This window comes from Rhinatrema bivittatum, chromosome 2, assembly GCF_901001135.1.
Source record: "Rhinatrema bivittatum chromosome 2, aRhiBiv1.1, whole genome shotgun sequence".
Lineage (NCBI taxonomy): Eukaryota > Metazoa > Chordata > Amphibia > Gymnophiona > Rhinatrematidae > Rhinatrema > Rhinatrema bivittatum.
In genome coordinates, this window is record NC_042616.1 from 60,142,175 (window position 1) to 60,160,083 (window position 17,909).

Sequence of the window (17,909 nt, forward strand, 5' to 3'; positions counted from 1 at the left end):
AGCACGGGGACGATCGCCTTCAGGGCCAGCAATCTTTGTAGAGTCTACTACCGTGGCTTGCTTGTTGCAGGAAATGCATGAGAGGTAGAGAAAATTCTAAGGTGTAACCTTCTTTTACCACCTCCAACACCCAGCGATCGGAGGTGATCCTGGCCCACTCCTTGTAACTGTCCCTGATCATCCCGTCCGAGGAGTGGGCAGGCTTCCCAGTTCCGGTTCTCTGACCGAAACCACCTCTGGCAGGACGACTGGAGCCACGAAAGGACTGTGTACGGGAAGAGGTCTGTCTGTAACCAGAGGGTGGAAACACTCCTCCCCGACATGCTTTTTCGGAAATCCCAAAAACGGGATCGAGGACCGAATGATTTCCTGTAAGGCTTTCTATCTTCCGGCAGTTTATTGCCCTTGGAATCCCCCAGAGATTTCATCAGCTGATCCAAATCCTCTCCAAACAGCAACATCCCTCTAAAAGGCAGACTGCACAGTTGCAACTTGGAGGAAGCATCCACTGCTCAATTGCAGAGCCATAGGATTCATCGAGTCACCACCGAGGAGACCATAGTTCGGGCCTCCGAATGCACCAAGTCATATAAGGCTACTGCCACCTCTAGATGAGCCGACTGAGAAGCTAACAAAGTTGCAGAAGACGATGGGTCCTGCGGTTTTTGAATCCAACATAAGCACCCTCTTTGCATCATGTTGCCACACAACGCCACCTGAAGTCCTAAGGAGGAGACCTTAAACACCGCTTCAGATGCAGCTCCAGCTTGTGGTCCTGCACATCTCTGAGAGCAGCTGCTCCCGCCACTGGAATGGTCATCTTATTGGTAACCGCTGATACAGCCGCATCCACCTTAGGTACCCTGATGCGTTCTAAATGTTCCACCATTAGCGGGTAGAGTTTTTGCACTGCCTGGCTGACCTTAAGCCCCGCCTCCGGGGATTCCCACTCCCGGCTGATGAGCTTTTGAATCATCTTTGGGATGGGAAAAGCATTAGGTGGACCCCGGAGACCGTCCAGGACAGGGGTTCACTCCCTCGCTGTCTGAATCTTCCTGCGAGGGTCTCACCCCCAAGTCTCAAGCACCAGGAGAATAAGGGGGCGGAATTCCTCCCTCTTAAACAGCCGGACTACGCAGGGGTCGTCCCCCTCCACTATTGGTTCTACTGGATCCTGATCGTCGTCGCCCGTATCTACATCTGGAGGGTCCTCACCCTGATTTGCAGCAGTGTCCCTCGGGGGTGGAGTGGAGTAGTGCCCCTACTGGTCGACTGCACCCGCTAGATCCTCCCGAGCCAAAGTTGCCCGGGATGCGTCAGTTCGCAGTTGGGGATGCTTGGGAACTCCCATGCTCCCATCCTGGGCTCTGTGCTTCGCGAGCTTCCAAGCCAGAAACGCTTCATGCATTAGCAGCACAAATTCCGGTGAAAATCCCCTTGGTCCCGTCTCGTCACTGCTAGAATCAGTGTCCTTGTCTCTCGATTCCTCCGGTCTCGGAATCCGCACAGTGGGGGACAGCGGGGGAGGGTCATCCTGGGAGACCTTTTCCACAGGGTACGCAGTGGGGGTTGGGCTCCTTCCGTTAGACCCAGCCGCTGAGCCTGACCTGCGTGCAGACTTTTTTAGGTTTGGTCCTCTTGTCTGAGGCCCCTTCCCCATCCAGTGCACAGTCCGTGCACAGTGACAGGGGGTCTAAATAAGCTGACCATACCCCGCAAGCCTTAGAGGGTTCCACCAGAGGAGTTTCTCCTATGTTCCTCCTGCAAAAAGGGGCATGTAACTCTCCCCCCCCACCCCCGGAAGAAAACAGGTACTGCCACCCTGCCCTGGTGACCTCCACCAAAAACGCCACGAAAATCGGTCCCAGGAATGCTGGGGAGCCGCGTGGGAAGTCGAAAAAGAAAAAACAAAATGGCCACCACGGTAAAAATAGCTCCGGAGCCGGCAGTAAAAATGAGGCAGGGAGCCTAAAAACATCCTCAGAGGTTCTTACCAGGGATGAAACACTCTCCCCTCCTCTTCAGGGATTTGCCTGGCTCTGCACCACCAGGCAGAGTGATTTAACCTGCGCTGCGGTGAACAGGGAGCTGTTTTTTTTTGGGGGGGGGGGGGGGGAGGGAGGGGGGTGTACACAAAAACTTTAACTTCTAGTAACAGAAAACATAAAGCCTAAGCTAAGAATAATAGAAAAAAATCCCCAAAAGGGCTACTTCCCTGTACCACAGACACTGAAGGGGAGCCTTTGGGTCGCTGAGGGAGCCAGTCTTCTGGCTATCAGGGGACCCGGAACCACACGGGCTAGCATCGCCAGGGATAACCAACCTCCCGTTCGCCCGGCTCTACCTGAGCCCAGACACTGAACCTAGCACCTCAGGGAGCAAGAAAAATCCGTCTCACACAGAGCTGCAGGTATACACGACCACCATCTGCTGGAGTCAGAGAAATATTGATGAGCTGCAGCTGGCACACTTGGGATACCAGTGCCTCGAAGCTTTGCTCTCTGACTCCATCTGCTGGTGGGATTGCATAATCCATTGTTCTGGACTGATCCTGGTATGTACAGGAACGAACGTTGGCACAGCACGCTAAGAATGGAGACTGGAGGAAGTCCTGAAACCTCTTTAACAGTTTCTAATTCAGGTAAAACTTTTTTTTTTTTTTTTTAAACCTTACCCAACCTGCACCCACTGCCTTTCAGCTCAACTAGAAGCTAAGCCCACGCCGGGAAACCCAGTTACCGGACCAAGGCACACTTGAATTTAGAATTTCAAATTTCTCCTTTCAAAAAACTCAAAGCAATCCCCATAGGGAGTTGCACTTCCACCATCTGCTGGAGATGGAGAATACTGATAGGCTGGGGTCACTGCAGGGTTATATATACTGTGACATCCGTTTGCTCTGTCTCCATCTGCTGGCAGAGGAGCATAAACCCCACTGGTCCTGAGTCCATCTGTCTACATGCTAGGAAAATCCAGGTTTGTGTCAGAAATTGGATATCAGGTAAAGCGATAAATCTTAAGTAATCAGACTGAGAATATTCCAGCCTGGTGGGTTCCTTGTTGGATGTCTCCAGAAGATTAAACCAAACCTGACTTGGTCAAAATGGTATTTTGAGGATTATAGGTCCTCTCTCTCTCTCTCTCTCGAGTTTTATCCAGGTTTGACTCCCCCAGTGAAGGAAGAAAGTGTGTAATGCCCACCTACCTTCTGATTTCTTCCTGGAGCAGAAGACTGGATAGTCCTGAACAGAAAAGTAACAAATAGTTCCACTCTGGGCATGCCCCACTCAAGAAAAAGTAGGTTTATCATATCCTAATCCAGGGATAACTTATGGGGATATGGCAGTAACAACTAAGAATAATTTTGGTGTGCCAATGACCAAATTAAAAAAAAAATCCTGCCCACAGCCCTGATTCCTACTTCCCTCCCAATGGAAAAATAAAATTCTGCCCACAGCTCCAACTCCCTTCCCCTTCTTCCTGCCCGATATCCAATTTTTTAAAAAATTCTTGCCTGCAGTCTTGATTCCCCACTCTCTCTCTTCACTCATCCCGATGACTAAATAAAAATCCTTCCTGCAAACCCATCTCCCTTCCTTCCCTCCAGCCAGCCCTCCTTCCTTTTATGGAAAAGGGGGAAATAGAGGAGCCTGGGACACCAGACAGCATTTTTTTTCTGAAAGCTGGGAGGAAAGGAGAGATCTCCATTAGAGAGAAACATTTTCCGGGGGGGGGGGGGGGGGGGAGAGAGAGGAGGGATGAGGCTGCAGGTAGGATTTTATTTTACTATGTGGAGAAAGCGGGATAGGGTTACATGCAACATTTCTTTTTTAATTTGATTATGGTGTACATTTTGTAATATATATGGTATTCATGTAAACCGCTGTGATGTATTGAGTAGTGGTATAGAAAAATCTTTTAAATAAAAATCAATTAATAAATAAAATGGTGAAAGGTCAAAGGAAGGGAGGCAAGGAGATCAAGGCTTTCGGAAAGATATTTCTTTTTAAATTTGCCCAGCAGAAGGGAAGGATGGGGGTTGGGGCTCTGGGTAAGATTTTTTTTTTTTTAAAATTTTTAATATTAGGAGGACTAGAGGGAGGGAAGGGGATCAGGGCTGCACACTTCATACAACAAAATGGTACCAGCTGACCTGAGGCTGGTGCCATTTTGAGGTTTTACTTGTGACACTTGTTTGTCTGTGGGTTGCCCCAGAAATGAGCAGCCTAACCACAGGTAAATCAAATCCAGGTCACTGATGGTAGATGGACTTCTGCTTAGGCCAGCCACCTTTTCTTCGGGTTGAGCTCGCCAGTGCTGGTGGCCTGTGAGGCATGAAAACCGGGGGAAGCCCACAAAATGGACAAGCAACAAGCGGCCTGAAACAGGGTAAGGAGCAGGAACCCAGGAAGGAGAACCAACAGCAGTGCCGAATTTAGAAGCTGAAGATAATGGAATCTTCTGAATAAAGGCGTGGAGGCATAACACAAGGACTGGAAGGTAGGACCAAGCTCTGGCAACTGACTGCTGGGACTTCCTCAGTATAAGTACAAGTCTATATAGGAAGCAAGACGGCTGCTGGGGGCATTGAGGAGCTTAGAGCTGGGAGGAGTAAACAGACAGTACAAGCGCTCACAGTGCCACCTGCAGGCTGGATGAGTACTTGGCAATGGATCCTAACACTACCCATCTGACAAAATGGCAAAAGTCGACCCTAGTTCAGCGCCATTTTCTTCCACAGATTTTCAGAATGGTGCTTGTCTTGAGTTGGTTGGTGCCATTTTGTTGTACGGCAGAATTTCAAAATGGGTCAGCATCACTGTCTACTACACAGGCGGATCACTCCTACCTTGTGAAGATGGCAGACATAGTCAAGAGGCTGGGAAGATATCTGGGTATCGGGAGAGGACCTGTAAAGTGTTTTTTGTGTCAAGGTAGATTTTTTTTTTTTTAGAAAGAAAAATGAACAAAATTGAGTAGTTTGCTTTGGTCATCATCTGGGGTCATATGAATATTCAACTGCTAAAATGGGATTACATTGGAGCAAAGTTTGAGAAGCACTGCGTCAGAACCTATCCTGCTTCTGGTGGTCTGACTAAAAGGCTATCTGGGAACTTGAAGGATGACTAGCCCCATTTATTGCACCACAAAGGCTACCCAGCGCTACAGGACTGCCTAGTCCCAGTCAACCTAGCATCTGAATAGCTGCCTAGACTCTTGCTTTGGTATCTGATCTGTAAGTAACTGGTTTGTTTTGTAAGGGAGTAATTGAAATGGACTTGTGAATTGTTTTGCCCAGCTATTTCTAGATCAGAACTGGGGCCAGCTCGTAATTAGAGTATTAAGAATTATCTTTGCTCTGTGCACTGAGGGAGTGTTGTAAGATTGGCTTGTTTGTAGACTTGTATTGATGACTCCTCCCACGGGGAGGGCCCCCCTGGGGAAATACAGCAATAGGCTGACTCTTCAGTAATGACCTCAGAGAGAATAGAAGCTTTATTATACAGCAGTTGGCAAAACCCGAGAAGCGGGTTGCGTTCCTCAGGCAGTGGAGTAGGTCCCTGATGATTAATTCAGTCCAGGCACTGAGTTGTATCAAGTGCAGAGAAGGTCTCACCAGAAGCTGGAAGTGAAGGGTCCGGTAGTGGTCCGCGGAGCGGGGTACGCCGAGAATCTATTCTGTGGTGAGACAAGGCAGAGAGACGAAGGCTGGTAGTTGCTGGAGAGATTACCTCTGTTCTACAGAGGCTGAGATGATGCAAGACCCGGAGCGCCGGTACCAAAATATCATCTGTAGATGCAGGTTAACCCAGGAGGAAGGCAGGCAAGTGTAAAGCCCTAGGGAGCGGGTACCTAGGATCCTGATGAGCTGGGAAACCTGGAGAGTAGATAGGAGCGAAGCAGGACCCCCGAGGAGCGGGTGCCTTGAGCATCCTTGCTGGAACAGCGAAACCCTGGAGGGTAGGTAGGAGCGAATAAGGCCCCCGAGAACATCCTAGTGTAGCCAGCGTAAACCTGGAGGGTTTGTAGGAGCGAGTACTCAGAGCGGGAGTCTCTGAAGGAAGTCGAAATTAGCTGGAGCGGAATCCTTGCTAACTCGCAGCTGGATCGGAGATCGGAGGCTAAATACCTGGAGGTAGTGACTTCAGGCGGTGGGGACACCTGCGAGGTTCCCGCCATGACGTATTCAAAAGAGAGGGCAGCGCGCACACGCGTGCCCTAAGTGACCTCAGTGAAAGAATGGCGAACGCAATCACCCATGCCGGTCTGGGGACACTGGAGAGGTCGGCGGAGAGAGCCATCTTGCCCAGAGGAGAGGAAAGAGAAAGAAAAGAGGTGAGACAGAGAGGGCGCAGCTGTCTGCAACCGACAGGCATGCATTTATGTTTCGAATCCACAGTGAAGGAACCCTTATCTTATGCCAGTTACCTGTTAGTTTGGTGTTTTGAAACTGATAGAAAATAAATGAACCTCCAGAACAAATCATTTATGCAATATAAGCAGGGCACAGACCTCTTCAGACTGATTTACAGAGGACATACGGAACAGAAGTCTTGGAGAATGTGAACCCTGAAGTGGTTCTTTGGGCACTAGAGTGGCGCCGAGAAGCAGAAGAGGCTTCCTATGCCAAACTCATTTGACACCCACTCTGTGTCTTCAGAGAAAGAAGGGCAACAATAAGAATTTTTTTTTTAGCATGAAACATGTATTAATAAACAGAGCTGTGAAACTGAGATGCAGACTCCTCTACTATTACTCATCCTTGTGTGGCTTGCTGAAAGTCAGTTAACTTCCTTGTATGCAGTTCAGTGTACATCATTATTATATTATCATTACTATGTTCTCAATACCACTACATTCACCATTGTCATCTGAAGATGGTCACAGACAGCTCTATAAGTCATGGATCGTATCATATCGGTTATCAAGTTCAGTTTCCCATTCTGTTCCCCAATCCTACCTGCTGCAGAGGCGGAGGCTGACCTGGAGCTACAACTGCGGTCACTGCTGGCGTTGGCTGCACTGCCACTCCTTGTGGATGGGCTGGGTAAATCTGCTGTCCTTGGATATACTGTAGGCCTGGCTGTGCATAATTCTGCAATCAAGAAGTACAGGAGTGAGGTGTCCCTTCTATTTTCAGCACTTCCTGCTAGAGGCCAAAAAATGTTTTTACATCAGAGTAAAACCCAGATGAGGGAAGCCAACATGCTGGCCCTGTGGTTTAGTGCTCTGTGGTACAGGTGGGAGACCTATGGTCCTGGTTAATGAACTTGTGAAAGCACAAGGGAGGGCCAATTAATGCTACTGTGACAACATGAGCAATGAGAAGCAAGTGAAATGGCTCTGAAAGGGTCTTTTGGACATTCCCTCCCTAAAGTTGGTGCACCTTGAATTGACTTGTGATCGTGCCTTTTCTGTGGCAGGTCCACTTTTTGAAACTCTCTATCTGAACAGATATAAAGTCAGACATATATTACATCCTTTAAGAAAGCTTTATTTTTTCTTTTTTTTGTTAAGCAAGCATTTGACATGCCCTCTCCAGAGCAATCCATAGCATGTAACCCCACTATGTATAACACTTTAAGCACATAATCTACAGTGAGTGCATTAGTAAATAATACAAAAAAGTAACACACAACTGACAAACCAAATAAAACACTAATGTAAATCCCTATTACAAATCATCAATCCAACTAGCACAGTAGGTAGAGCATGAGACTCAGTCTCAGGGCTGAGTTTTGAGGAGGGACGGTCTAACGTAGATGATTTGTAATAGAGATTTATATTAGTGTTTTGCTTGGTGTGTCAGTTGTGTGTTATGGTTTTTTATAATACAGCGTGTGTGGGTGAAGTATTTGTATTTGTGGGGTGGTATATTTGCATCTGTATTTTATATTACAATTTTTGTATTTTTCATTAAAGAATTTTTTTTTGTATTTATATTTTTGTATTTGTATTTATATTTCCTTGATGTATATCAGTTTTTGTATTTTGTAGTTTTAAAGAAATACAAACAAAAGCCACATATCAGAGATGCTATGACAGTTACCTGTACAACTGGCTGGGCTGTCTGTGCATAAGATGTGGTCACGTTGTAAACCGTCTGGCACGTCTGTCCCTGGTAGTACATGGCGGTTTGCGTGTGAGCTGGTGAATACTGAGGCTGGGGCTGAACAGCTACTGGCTGCTGATTGGGATCCCAGACTCCGTAACTCTGCACTGAAGCTGGGGCAGGCACTGGCAGCATGGCGACACTAGGCTCCTGAGGAGCCCCAGCCTTGCTCTGCGTTACATATTGCTGAGCTGAAACGTCCATGGTTGCTGCTACATGTTGCACGACCGGTACTGGCTGAGGGGTTTCCATGGTTGCCTCTCCTGAATGTGCCACCAGTGCTGTCTGGGGATGCTCATAGCTGGCAGGGGAGCACAGAGGATCAAGCGGTGGCGTGGGTAATAGCACCTTCCCAGCATTGGGGTTGCTGGGATCCACAAAAGACTGTATGGGATAACCTGGAGGATAACCCATGTATGTATGATGGTGATTGCCATAGCCCAGGGATTCATAGGTGACTGGGGACGTTATTCCAAGGCTCTGCATTTGTTGCTGCTGCTTCTGGGCCTCCCGCTGGGCCACCTCCTGCTCAAATAGTTTCCTGCGCTCTTCTGTGGATAACTTGTTGCGATCCTTAAGCCGCACTTTCTTTTTAGAAGACGTGGGTGTGTCATATCTGAAGGGGGGAAAAAACAGCATTTTTAATATTCTGCTGGAGTACGGAATATGAAGGTAACAAACTGGAAAAAATAAAATAGCTAACAAAAAGGAAATTGATGAGTATATTACAGAGTATCAAATTAAGAGAAAACTAGATTCTGGGCAGGTTGGGATATGGTTTTCTGTAACATTGGGTATTTTATCTTACCCTTTTAATTTATGTAATTTCTCCTACTAGTCTGGACCTCAGGGTATGATCACTTTTGCTGCTACTCCAGACTAACTGACACCAAGTCTCACAAGATTTCAGATCTCTGTGTGACAGAGACCATCTCCTGCTCTCTCCAGCTGAGAGAACTGTCATAACTTTAAAATGGAAAGATTTTAAACACAGAATTATCAACAATCTTGCTTACAAAATTTGTAAACACAAGAAACCAAAATATGCTCAGGAATGGGACCCAGTGGGACAACTGAAAAAACAGGGACCGAGTGTAAGAAAAATCCCATTCTTTGGCATTCTCCTACAAGTCTAATTTCACAGACAAACTATAGAGGCATAGTACTGGGCAGTGTCATGTAACGTCTTGGCGCTACCCCTATCACCAACTCAGGCCCAACCAGCACCTGTGCCCATGTCCCTATACTGACAACCTCCCACATTTATTTATTTAAAAACTTTTCTATACCATCGCTAAGTTATATACCATCGCAACAGTTTACAAATAGGCACATAGACTAAGGTAAGTAAATGTAGGATATCTTACATTCTAACAGGTGCCAATAAAGTTCGGTTACAATTTCATAAATAAAATCATTATTTGAGTAATGTTGGTCAAGTCCAGGTATATTACTGAGTTACTATCGCTTTGAAATATTACTTCTTAAAAGTAGGATTGATTAAATTCATTCTCATCTGCATTACCTTGTATTTTCATTCTCTACCCTCCACACTCTTTAGTGAAGGCTTTTTTAAAGAGCCATGTTTTTAGATTTTTCTTAAAAGTTTTGAGATTATTCTGTAATCTGAGTTCAGGGGGCATCATGTTCCATAGTATGGGCCCAGCCAATGATAAAGCCCTTTCTCTCACTTGGGTTAATTTTGCTGACTTTACTGAAGGGATTGTTAGTAGTGCTTTGTTTGCTGAGCGGAGGTTTCTTTGTGGAACGTGTACTCATAAGGCTGTGTTTAGCCAGTCTGCTTCTTTATCATATATTAGTTTGTGTATGGTGCATAAATGCCAAATGGGTTTCTGATTGCCTTTGGAGAAATACCCTGCTGTTCAAGCCATACCCTGCTGTTCAAGCCATTCTCCTGATAGTTTCTATTAAACTATTAAACCAGGATCACACAGTTCCCAGAAATGACATTCATGGACCAAACACAAATCTACTGGGATCACTTACTTACTCACCTCTGCAGATCACTGACCAGCCACAGAACTAACAAACTAAACAGTTTAATAAGAAAAAGGAAGGGCAGTAAATGTAAAATGATTCAACTTGCAAATAGCAAACAGGGAAAAGGAATAAGCATTTTATGATTATCACTAAGTTTGACTGTAATTATCAGTGCCTGGGGAAGTTCAGTGCCACACCATCCACAGGAGGCTGTATGACCAGGGACAGAGCCTTGGTACAGGTTTGCGATACTTACTTTCTAACTAAGATTGGAGAGTTTTGGCAAGTTCACAGACAGCTCTCTCACTCTGTTTTTGTAGAACTAATTATAGCTCTGATCACTAGCTTCTTAACATTTAATACTGGGTGATATTACCATAATTACAGAACTGCATGATATTAAAACTTGTTGCAAGCCTCATTTTGAGTTAAAGCAGCAAGGTTAATTAACCCTTCAACTCTGACCGACAAGAGCTCCAGAACACTACAGATCTTAGTTCAGATCAGGATAACACCTGCAAGGTAACTTTGAAGTTTGCAAAAGGAAGAGAAATGCACTGAGGAAGATAAAGGTCTGAGGGGCACATAAAACCACAGGTGAAAAAAGTACAGCTTTTACTATTTGCCTTACAAACAGTGCATCTTAAAATGCCAACTTGAATATTTTGAAATACTTTTTAAAAGTGTGCAGATAAGTTTAAGTTGTCAGCTTTCCTATCCCTTCTGCCAATAGAACCACTAAATATAGATACTGCTCCAGTAGATGGCTCTAATAAATTCTGTAATTACTTGGTGCGCTGCCCTCCATCCTTCAGAACAGTGTTAATTTTACCCATCTGGATAAGGGTCGTTTGATGCAAGCAATCATTTCACCTAATATAAACAGGAATAACTGGTTGCCTTATTGAGCAGCTTTGGGGGTTTTGCCCAATCAGAACCTACCCCCTCCCAACAGGTGTTATGGCACCATGAATCTTCATTCACTACTACCTGGGGGTGACCAGCCCCACCCCTTTTTAAGGCTCATTAAACTCATCCAGCCCAGCCATTGCAGCAAACATCCAGAGGCAGGGGCCACAGATCATGGTTCCCTCTGGAACCCAGTCCACATGCATCCAGAGCTTGGCCAGGATACTTTCTATACATTTCTGCTATAGGCAATGTTCCCTCAAATGTTTGAGACTGCATATGCAAAAATGTTCTTTTTGTGCAACTTGTTATAAGCCAGATTCAATTTTATGCAAATATCATTGGGTTTTCTTGTGCACACTATGCTCTGCTGTATGCGCAAGCTTCGTGGCCTGTGTGCACACACGCACAGCTTAGAGGGAATAGTAGTTATAGGGATTTGTAGACATGGGTTGTGCAAATCTAGAAAACACAGGAAGTCCTCCTGTTGTGAATACTTTAAAAATGTCTGGCAAGGGAGACCAAGATGGCCGCTGCACAGATCACACGCTAGAGACTCGGCTCCTCGGATCATCTCTGATTTAAGCCTAAACTAACAAATTGCTTTTTCCTTTCGGTTTCAGCATGCCGCATACGAAAAGAAAGGCAAAAATCAGGGATAACATTACCTCAACTCCAATTTCTGACCCACGACAGCTGCGGATTGAGTCGTTGCTAGCGGGACCCATACGCTTATGGCCGGAGGGAGGAGCCGCGACAGGAATCAGCGATGAGCAGAGACGCTGAGCCTCCAGGCAGAGGAAACTTCCCTCAGCCCCGGCGCGCCAACGACTCCCAAACCCCCGTTTGAGTCCTCGAGGAAAATGGAGGACATGAAGGACAAGCAAAAGGGAAAATCTTCCCCAGAGGACTTCGAAGCCCCTGGAAGAATCGGTGAAAGATCGTTTACGTCGGTGAGCTCAGTGTTTCAGAGCTCCATGGGCTCGATGGTAGAGGAGCAGCTTGGTAACAACGAAGGGACGGGCCCGGCACAGCCAGGAAGAAGAGATCCAGATATAAAGGTAATATGTGATCAACCCTTGATAAAGCCCTCTAAGATTACACTGGAAGAAATCTGGGGCGTTCTAACATCTATGGACAAATCTATTAAAGCTCTAACTATATTGGTGAAAGAAAGCATGACTAAACTACAGAGTCTGGAAAATATAGTAATATCTGTAGAAACATCAGTAAAAGAAATGGAAGTTAAAATTGAAAACCTGAAGGAGGTACAAAACAACTTGGTTAAATCAGAAAACTTAAATAATAAGAAATTGGAAAATATAGAAAACGAAATGAGGAGATCTAATTTGAGAATATTAAACTTTCCAAAGTCCAAAATGGCATCTCCCTGGGACTTCTTTAAAAGTTACTTAATGAATGTTCTAAAATTTCTGAACAAGCTATTCCCGCAATATCAAGAATATTCTATAAACCGGCAACTAAAGATGTAAGAAATGATTTACAAGTTCAACTAAATAAACCCTTGGTGAATGACTGCGATTTTAGAGATGACTCAAGAAATAATTATAGATTCAAGAGCCACACTTCTGGTAACATTTACATTTACTTAATACCGAGAGGGACTCTGTATTAAGACTGGCCTTTCGAAATCAATCACAGCAATTTTATGGTCAGAATTTTAAATATGTATTTACAGAACCAGCTCAATTGCTTTTGTATCTGTATTCACATTCCTAACATGACTCTGTCAGGGTTTGGCAATTGATGTAATTGTATGGGTATTATACTGTGTAGAATCTAATGAAATATTTTCCTATTAGGACTGCTTTTTTGATATTATGGTCTCCCATTATTCTTATAATTTTTTCAGACAATTTTCAAGGATATAAATATTTTTTATATATTTTTTCTTTCTGATTTATTATGTAATGAGTCTGAAATATTTCAGAATAATTAGTTCTATTGTAAATTTGGAAATTCAATAAAAATAAAATTAAAAAAAAAACATTTCTGGCAAAAATTCCATCTTAAAAAGTTTCTTTAATACAAGGTTGTTAATTAAGTTGACTTAGGGGTAGAGTTTCAAAGGGTTACGCGCGTAATATATGCGCGTAACCCTTTAAAACCCTCACTGCGCACGCCGAGCCTATTTTGCATAGGCTCGGTGGCGCGAGCAAGCCCCGGGGCTTGGCAGTCCAGGGGCGGTGGTCCGGGGTGGCGGTCCTGAGTCCTCCGGCACAGCGGCTGTGCCGGGGGATGGCGCACCAGCAGCCACGATCAAGTTACGCCTGCCTTGACAACAAAGGTAGGGGGGGGGATTTAGGTAGGGCTGGAGGGAGCGAAAGGAAAGTTCCCTCCGAGGAAAGCCATCGGGCCTCCCCTAGGGCTCGGCATGCGCTAGGTGCACAAGTGTGCACCCCCTTGCACGCACCGACCCTGGATTTTATAACATGCGTGCGCTCCTCTAAAAATCTGCCCCTTAGAAAATAGCCACGGCTATTACTAGCAAAAGTAACATGGGATAGACTTCGTTTTTGGGAACTTGCTAGGTTCTTATGGCCTGGATTGACCATTGTTGGAGACAGGATGCTGGGCTTGATGGACCCTTGGTCTGACCCAGTATGGCATGTTCTTATGTAATCTCTTCAGGTCCAAAATGGACAAACACCTCCTGATTTCTTTGGAACTACAGAATAATTTAAATAAACCCCTACAAATCTCACAATCTGCAATCAGAATGACTACTCCAATTTCTAATACACAACTGTCTGAAACAAGATTACAGATTCTAAAGAGGTTATCTGGAAGTCACAAAATTACCTGCTGGAAGTGCCTGGTACTCTAGTCTATCAGGCAGATATCTACTCTGAACAATACTTAACCCCCATTTGCTCTGGGAAGTGACACTCCATTACTCCTTCCAGAACTATGCTAAGGAAGAACTGGATTGTTAGGATTGCCCTTTACTGAATGTGTTCCCTAGAGAAAGTAATAACATTTTCCCTTATAGCTGATAAGAACCACAAGCAAAACAAAAAAAAGTTTCTCTTTGAAAGATTTAAGAGCTTGAAAATGACAGAGTACTCTACACAGTCACGTAGGAAGGAGTTTTTGAGGATGAGATCCGATGTTTTGAAAATGAATGCTAAATTTGTCTTAAAATATCCCTGTAAGGCATGTATAAGATATTTAAATATAAATTATATGTTTTATGAACCTGTACAAATTAGAACATTCTTAGCAGGGTGAACTCCCATTATAGCTTCCACAGGCTTGGTGTAAAATAGACAATAGTGGTAGCACCCGGTGACTTATCATTTAAATGTATTGATTATGTGTATACTTTGATGAAAAGTGCTCCTTTCTGCCTCCAAATTACTATATAATTTTCTTATAATTTAAATGTCAGTTATTACTGGTTATGAAAATGTAATTTTTCTTTTCTTTTCCTTTAATGACATTGTATTTTCTGTACAGGAGTTTTTCCTGGTATTTTAAAAAATATTGAAAATAAAGAATTAAAAAAAAATTGTAGTGTAAGGTGGATAAGTGACTAAAGCCTGGGGCTCACTGACCCTGAGTGCTGAGGTGACCACCACCAAAAATATGACCTTTTAGGTCATGTACTTCAGGTCACAGGTGCACAGTGGCACAAAAGGAGCTTTCATCGGTTGAGCCAACACCACATTAAGGGCCCAAGGCATAGCAGGAGGCCTTAGGGGAGGCTTCAACTGAAGCACACCCCACATGAAATGTACAACTATAGGCTGTACAGAGATGAGCATACCATCTACTTTGGTGGTATGCGCCAATTGCCCTGAGATGATATCTAATGGAGTTGGTCTTTAAGCCAGCTTCCGATAGGTGTAGAAGGTAGTCAAGCAGTTTTTGTGTAGGGCCTTTTGATCACACCACACGGAAAAACTCCTCCACTTCAGTCCATAGGACTTTCTAGTGGAAGGCTTTCTAGAAGCCACCAGGACCTGAGACACATCCTCTGAAAGATCAAGCGGCTGCAGGATTAGCTTCCCAACATCCAGGGTGTGAGTGACGGGCCTGGAGATTGGGATGCAGCAGCCTGCCTTGATCTTGTGTGATGAGATTTGGAAAAGTCCACAGACTGATCAGTCTCCGGACGGACATCTCCTGTAGAAATGAAAACCAGACCTGTCTCGACCAACTAGGGGCTGTAAGGATCACAGTCTCTCTGTCCTCGTGAAGCTTCAAAAGAGTCTTTGTCACTAAGGGAATCGGAGGATACGCATACAGAAGACCCTTGCCCCAATGATGGGCAAGGACGTCTCAGGCTGCTTTTCCATCTGACCTGTACAGGGAGCAGAACCGAAGCACCTTCCTGTTGCAGGGGGACATGAACAGATCTACGAGGGGTTCCCCCAGAAGCTGAATATCCAATTCGCTATATCATAGTCCAGGGACCACCCGTAGGGTCTGCAGGCTCGACTCAGCCTGTCCGCTACCACGTTCTCCGTCCCAGCCAGGTACATTGCCCTGAGCACCATCCAGTGGGACGGGCCCATGACCAGAAATGGAATGTTTCCTGACACAGGAGGTACGATACTGTGCTTCCCTGCTGTAGACATACCACATGGCTACCTGGTTTTCGGTTTGGATCACGTCAACTTTGTTGGACAGCTGATCTCTGAAAACTCATAGTGCATACCTGATCGCCTGAAGCTCCAGGAAGTTGATTTACAAGAGCATTCCTGAGTGTACCAGAGACCCTGGGTGCTGAGCCCATCTACTCCCCACCCCAGCATTGATGCATCCATGGTTAGGACAATTTGGGTAAGGAGTCTTTGAAAAGAGACCCCCTGATCCAGATTTGAAAGTATCTACCACCAGGACAATGAGTCTTGGAGAGATGGAGTGACTTGGATGCGGTCCTGGAGGCTCTGAGTGGCCTGGTGCCACTGCGACCTCAGGGTCCATTGGGTTCTGCACATGTGTAAACGTGATAAGGGAGTGACATGGATGGTTGCGGCCATAAGACCCAACAGCCTCAACATGTGCCAAGCTGACACCTGCTGGCTCTGTTGGATCTCTGCCGCGATGGTCGTCAAGGTGACTGTCCACTGGCAAGACAGGAAGGCCTTGGCCGTGTCTAGCAGGGCCCCTATGAAGTCCAATTGAAGTGACGGGCTGAGATGGGAATCTGGGTAGTTCAGAACGATCCCTAGTGACTCCAACACCTATATGGTCAAGTGCATGGAACTGATGGCTCCTGCCTGAGACAGGCTTTTGACCAGCCAATCGTCCAGATACGGGAAAACGAACTCCCAGCCTGCGAAGGTGCACAGAGACCACGGCCAGGCATTTTGAGAAGACCAGTGGGGCTGATGCGAGCCCGAATAGGAACACCCGGTACTAGAAGTGCTGTTTTCCCACCACAAATTGAAGATACTTCCTGTGACCGGGGAAGATCTCGATATGAGTCCTTTAGGTCGAGGGAGCATACCCAGTCCCCTTTTTGTAAGAGGGGGATCAAGATGTCCAGGGAAACCATCATGAACTTTTCTTTTCTTAGAAACTTGTCAAGGCCCTTAGGTCTAGGATGGCCTTGGACTACTCTGTTCTCTTTGGAATTTGGAAGTAACTGGAGTAGAATCCCTGCCATCTTTGCTTTGGTGGTAGGGGCTCCACTGCTCTGGCCATTAAGAGGGAGGAGAGCTCCGCCAGTAGTACACCTCCTGATGCACTACCGGTTCCCAAGATGGGCACAGAGAGCAATATGGAGAGACACCTAATAGATTCAATTGATACCCTTGATGGACAGAACCCTCTGGTCCGAGGGTTATAATGGGCCACTGGTTCTCAAAGAACCGTAGCCTGCCCCCAACTAAGGATCCATCATCCTGGGTATGGGCAACTAGACTACGCCCAAGGCCCCAGCCTATGACCCAGTCAAAACCCCTTCCCCGGCGTTGACTGAGGAGCCAGCTGGGGTCTTGGAGGCTCTCTGCTGCCTAGGATGGCTGCGGGATCCCTGATGATGTTGACAGGAGAGAGAGAACAGAGGATAGTACTTCCTTTGGCAAAAGAAAGATTTCCTTGGCCCCTATTAGAAGAGGAGGATGGGTCTGGAGCACTGGCGGGTTGGAGGGTTTTATGGTGGTCCCGAGGTTGGGCCACAGCATCCCTCACCCTATCTCTGAAGAGATTCTCTCAGTACATGGCATGTCATATCTGATGCCCACAGCCATGCCATTCTGCGGGTACTGATTCCCACTGCAGAGACTCTTGATGCTGTCTCAAAACACTGTAGGTCGCACAGAACTCGGGTTTTCTGCACTCCAGATTCTTATGTACCAGTGACATGAGGGTGTCCTGCTGTTGTTAAAGCAGCTGCTCAGCCACCTCCTGCACCTGCTTCCAGATGTTCTGGCTCAAGTAGAGCAGGGTAGACAGAAATGCGGGTAATAAGCATAGTGCCCTCAAATACCTTCCTCCCATGAGTGTCCTTCACTCTATAGTCCTTCCCTGGGGTGCGCTGAGGAAGGAGTCCAAGAGCGCTTGGCCCCCTTGAGAGTAGACTCGACCACCACAGACAGGTAGGGAAGCTGATGCTTCTCAAATCCAGCAGCCTTCTGGATGAGGTAGGCCCCGTCCTGCCTTCTTATTAACAGGAGGCACTGTGAGGATGTACTCCCATATCCTCAGCATCAACTCCTTAAGGATCTCGTGTACCAGAACTGCCAACATCTCCATAGGAGGCTCCATGAACTGGAGGATCTCAAGCATTTTCTGTTTGGCATCCTCTGCCATTAATATCTGAAAAGGGATGGCTTCCGCTATCACTCTTACAAAACCTGCGAAGGTCAAGGTCGCAGGCGGAGACTTCCTGCGCTCCTCTGGAGAAGAAAGG

General features: G+C 46.0%; 1 protein-coding gene across 6 annotated transcripts in view; it reads right to left on the reverse strand.

The window, feature by feature from the left end:
- The window catches only part of SETD2 (SET domain containing 2, histone lysine methyltransferase), a 384,325-nt gene that overhangs the window by 58,057 nt on the left and 308,359 nt on the right, over positions 1–17,909 (reverse strand). For all 6 annotated transcript variants that reach the window (XM_029588239.1, XM_029588242.1, XM_029588241.1 and 3 more), the window contains 2 exons: positions 8,051–8,729; positions 6,962–7,096 (listed from right to left, as the gene is read on the reverse strand). In XM_029588239.1, coding sequence (XP_029444099.1) covers positions 6,962–7,096; positions 8,051–8,729 — 814 coding nt within the window. The remainder of the gene's footprint in view (positions 1–6,961; positions 7,097–8,050; positions 8,730–17,909) is intronic.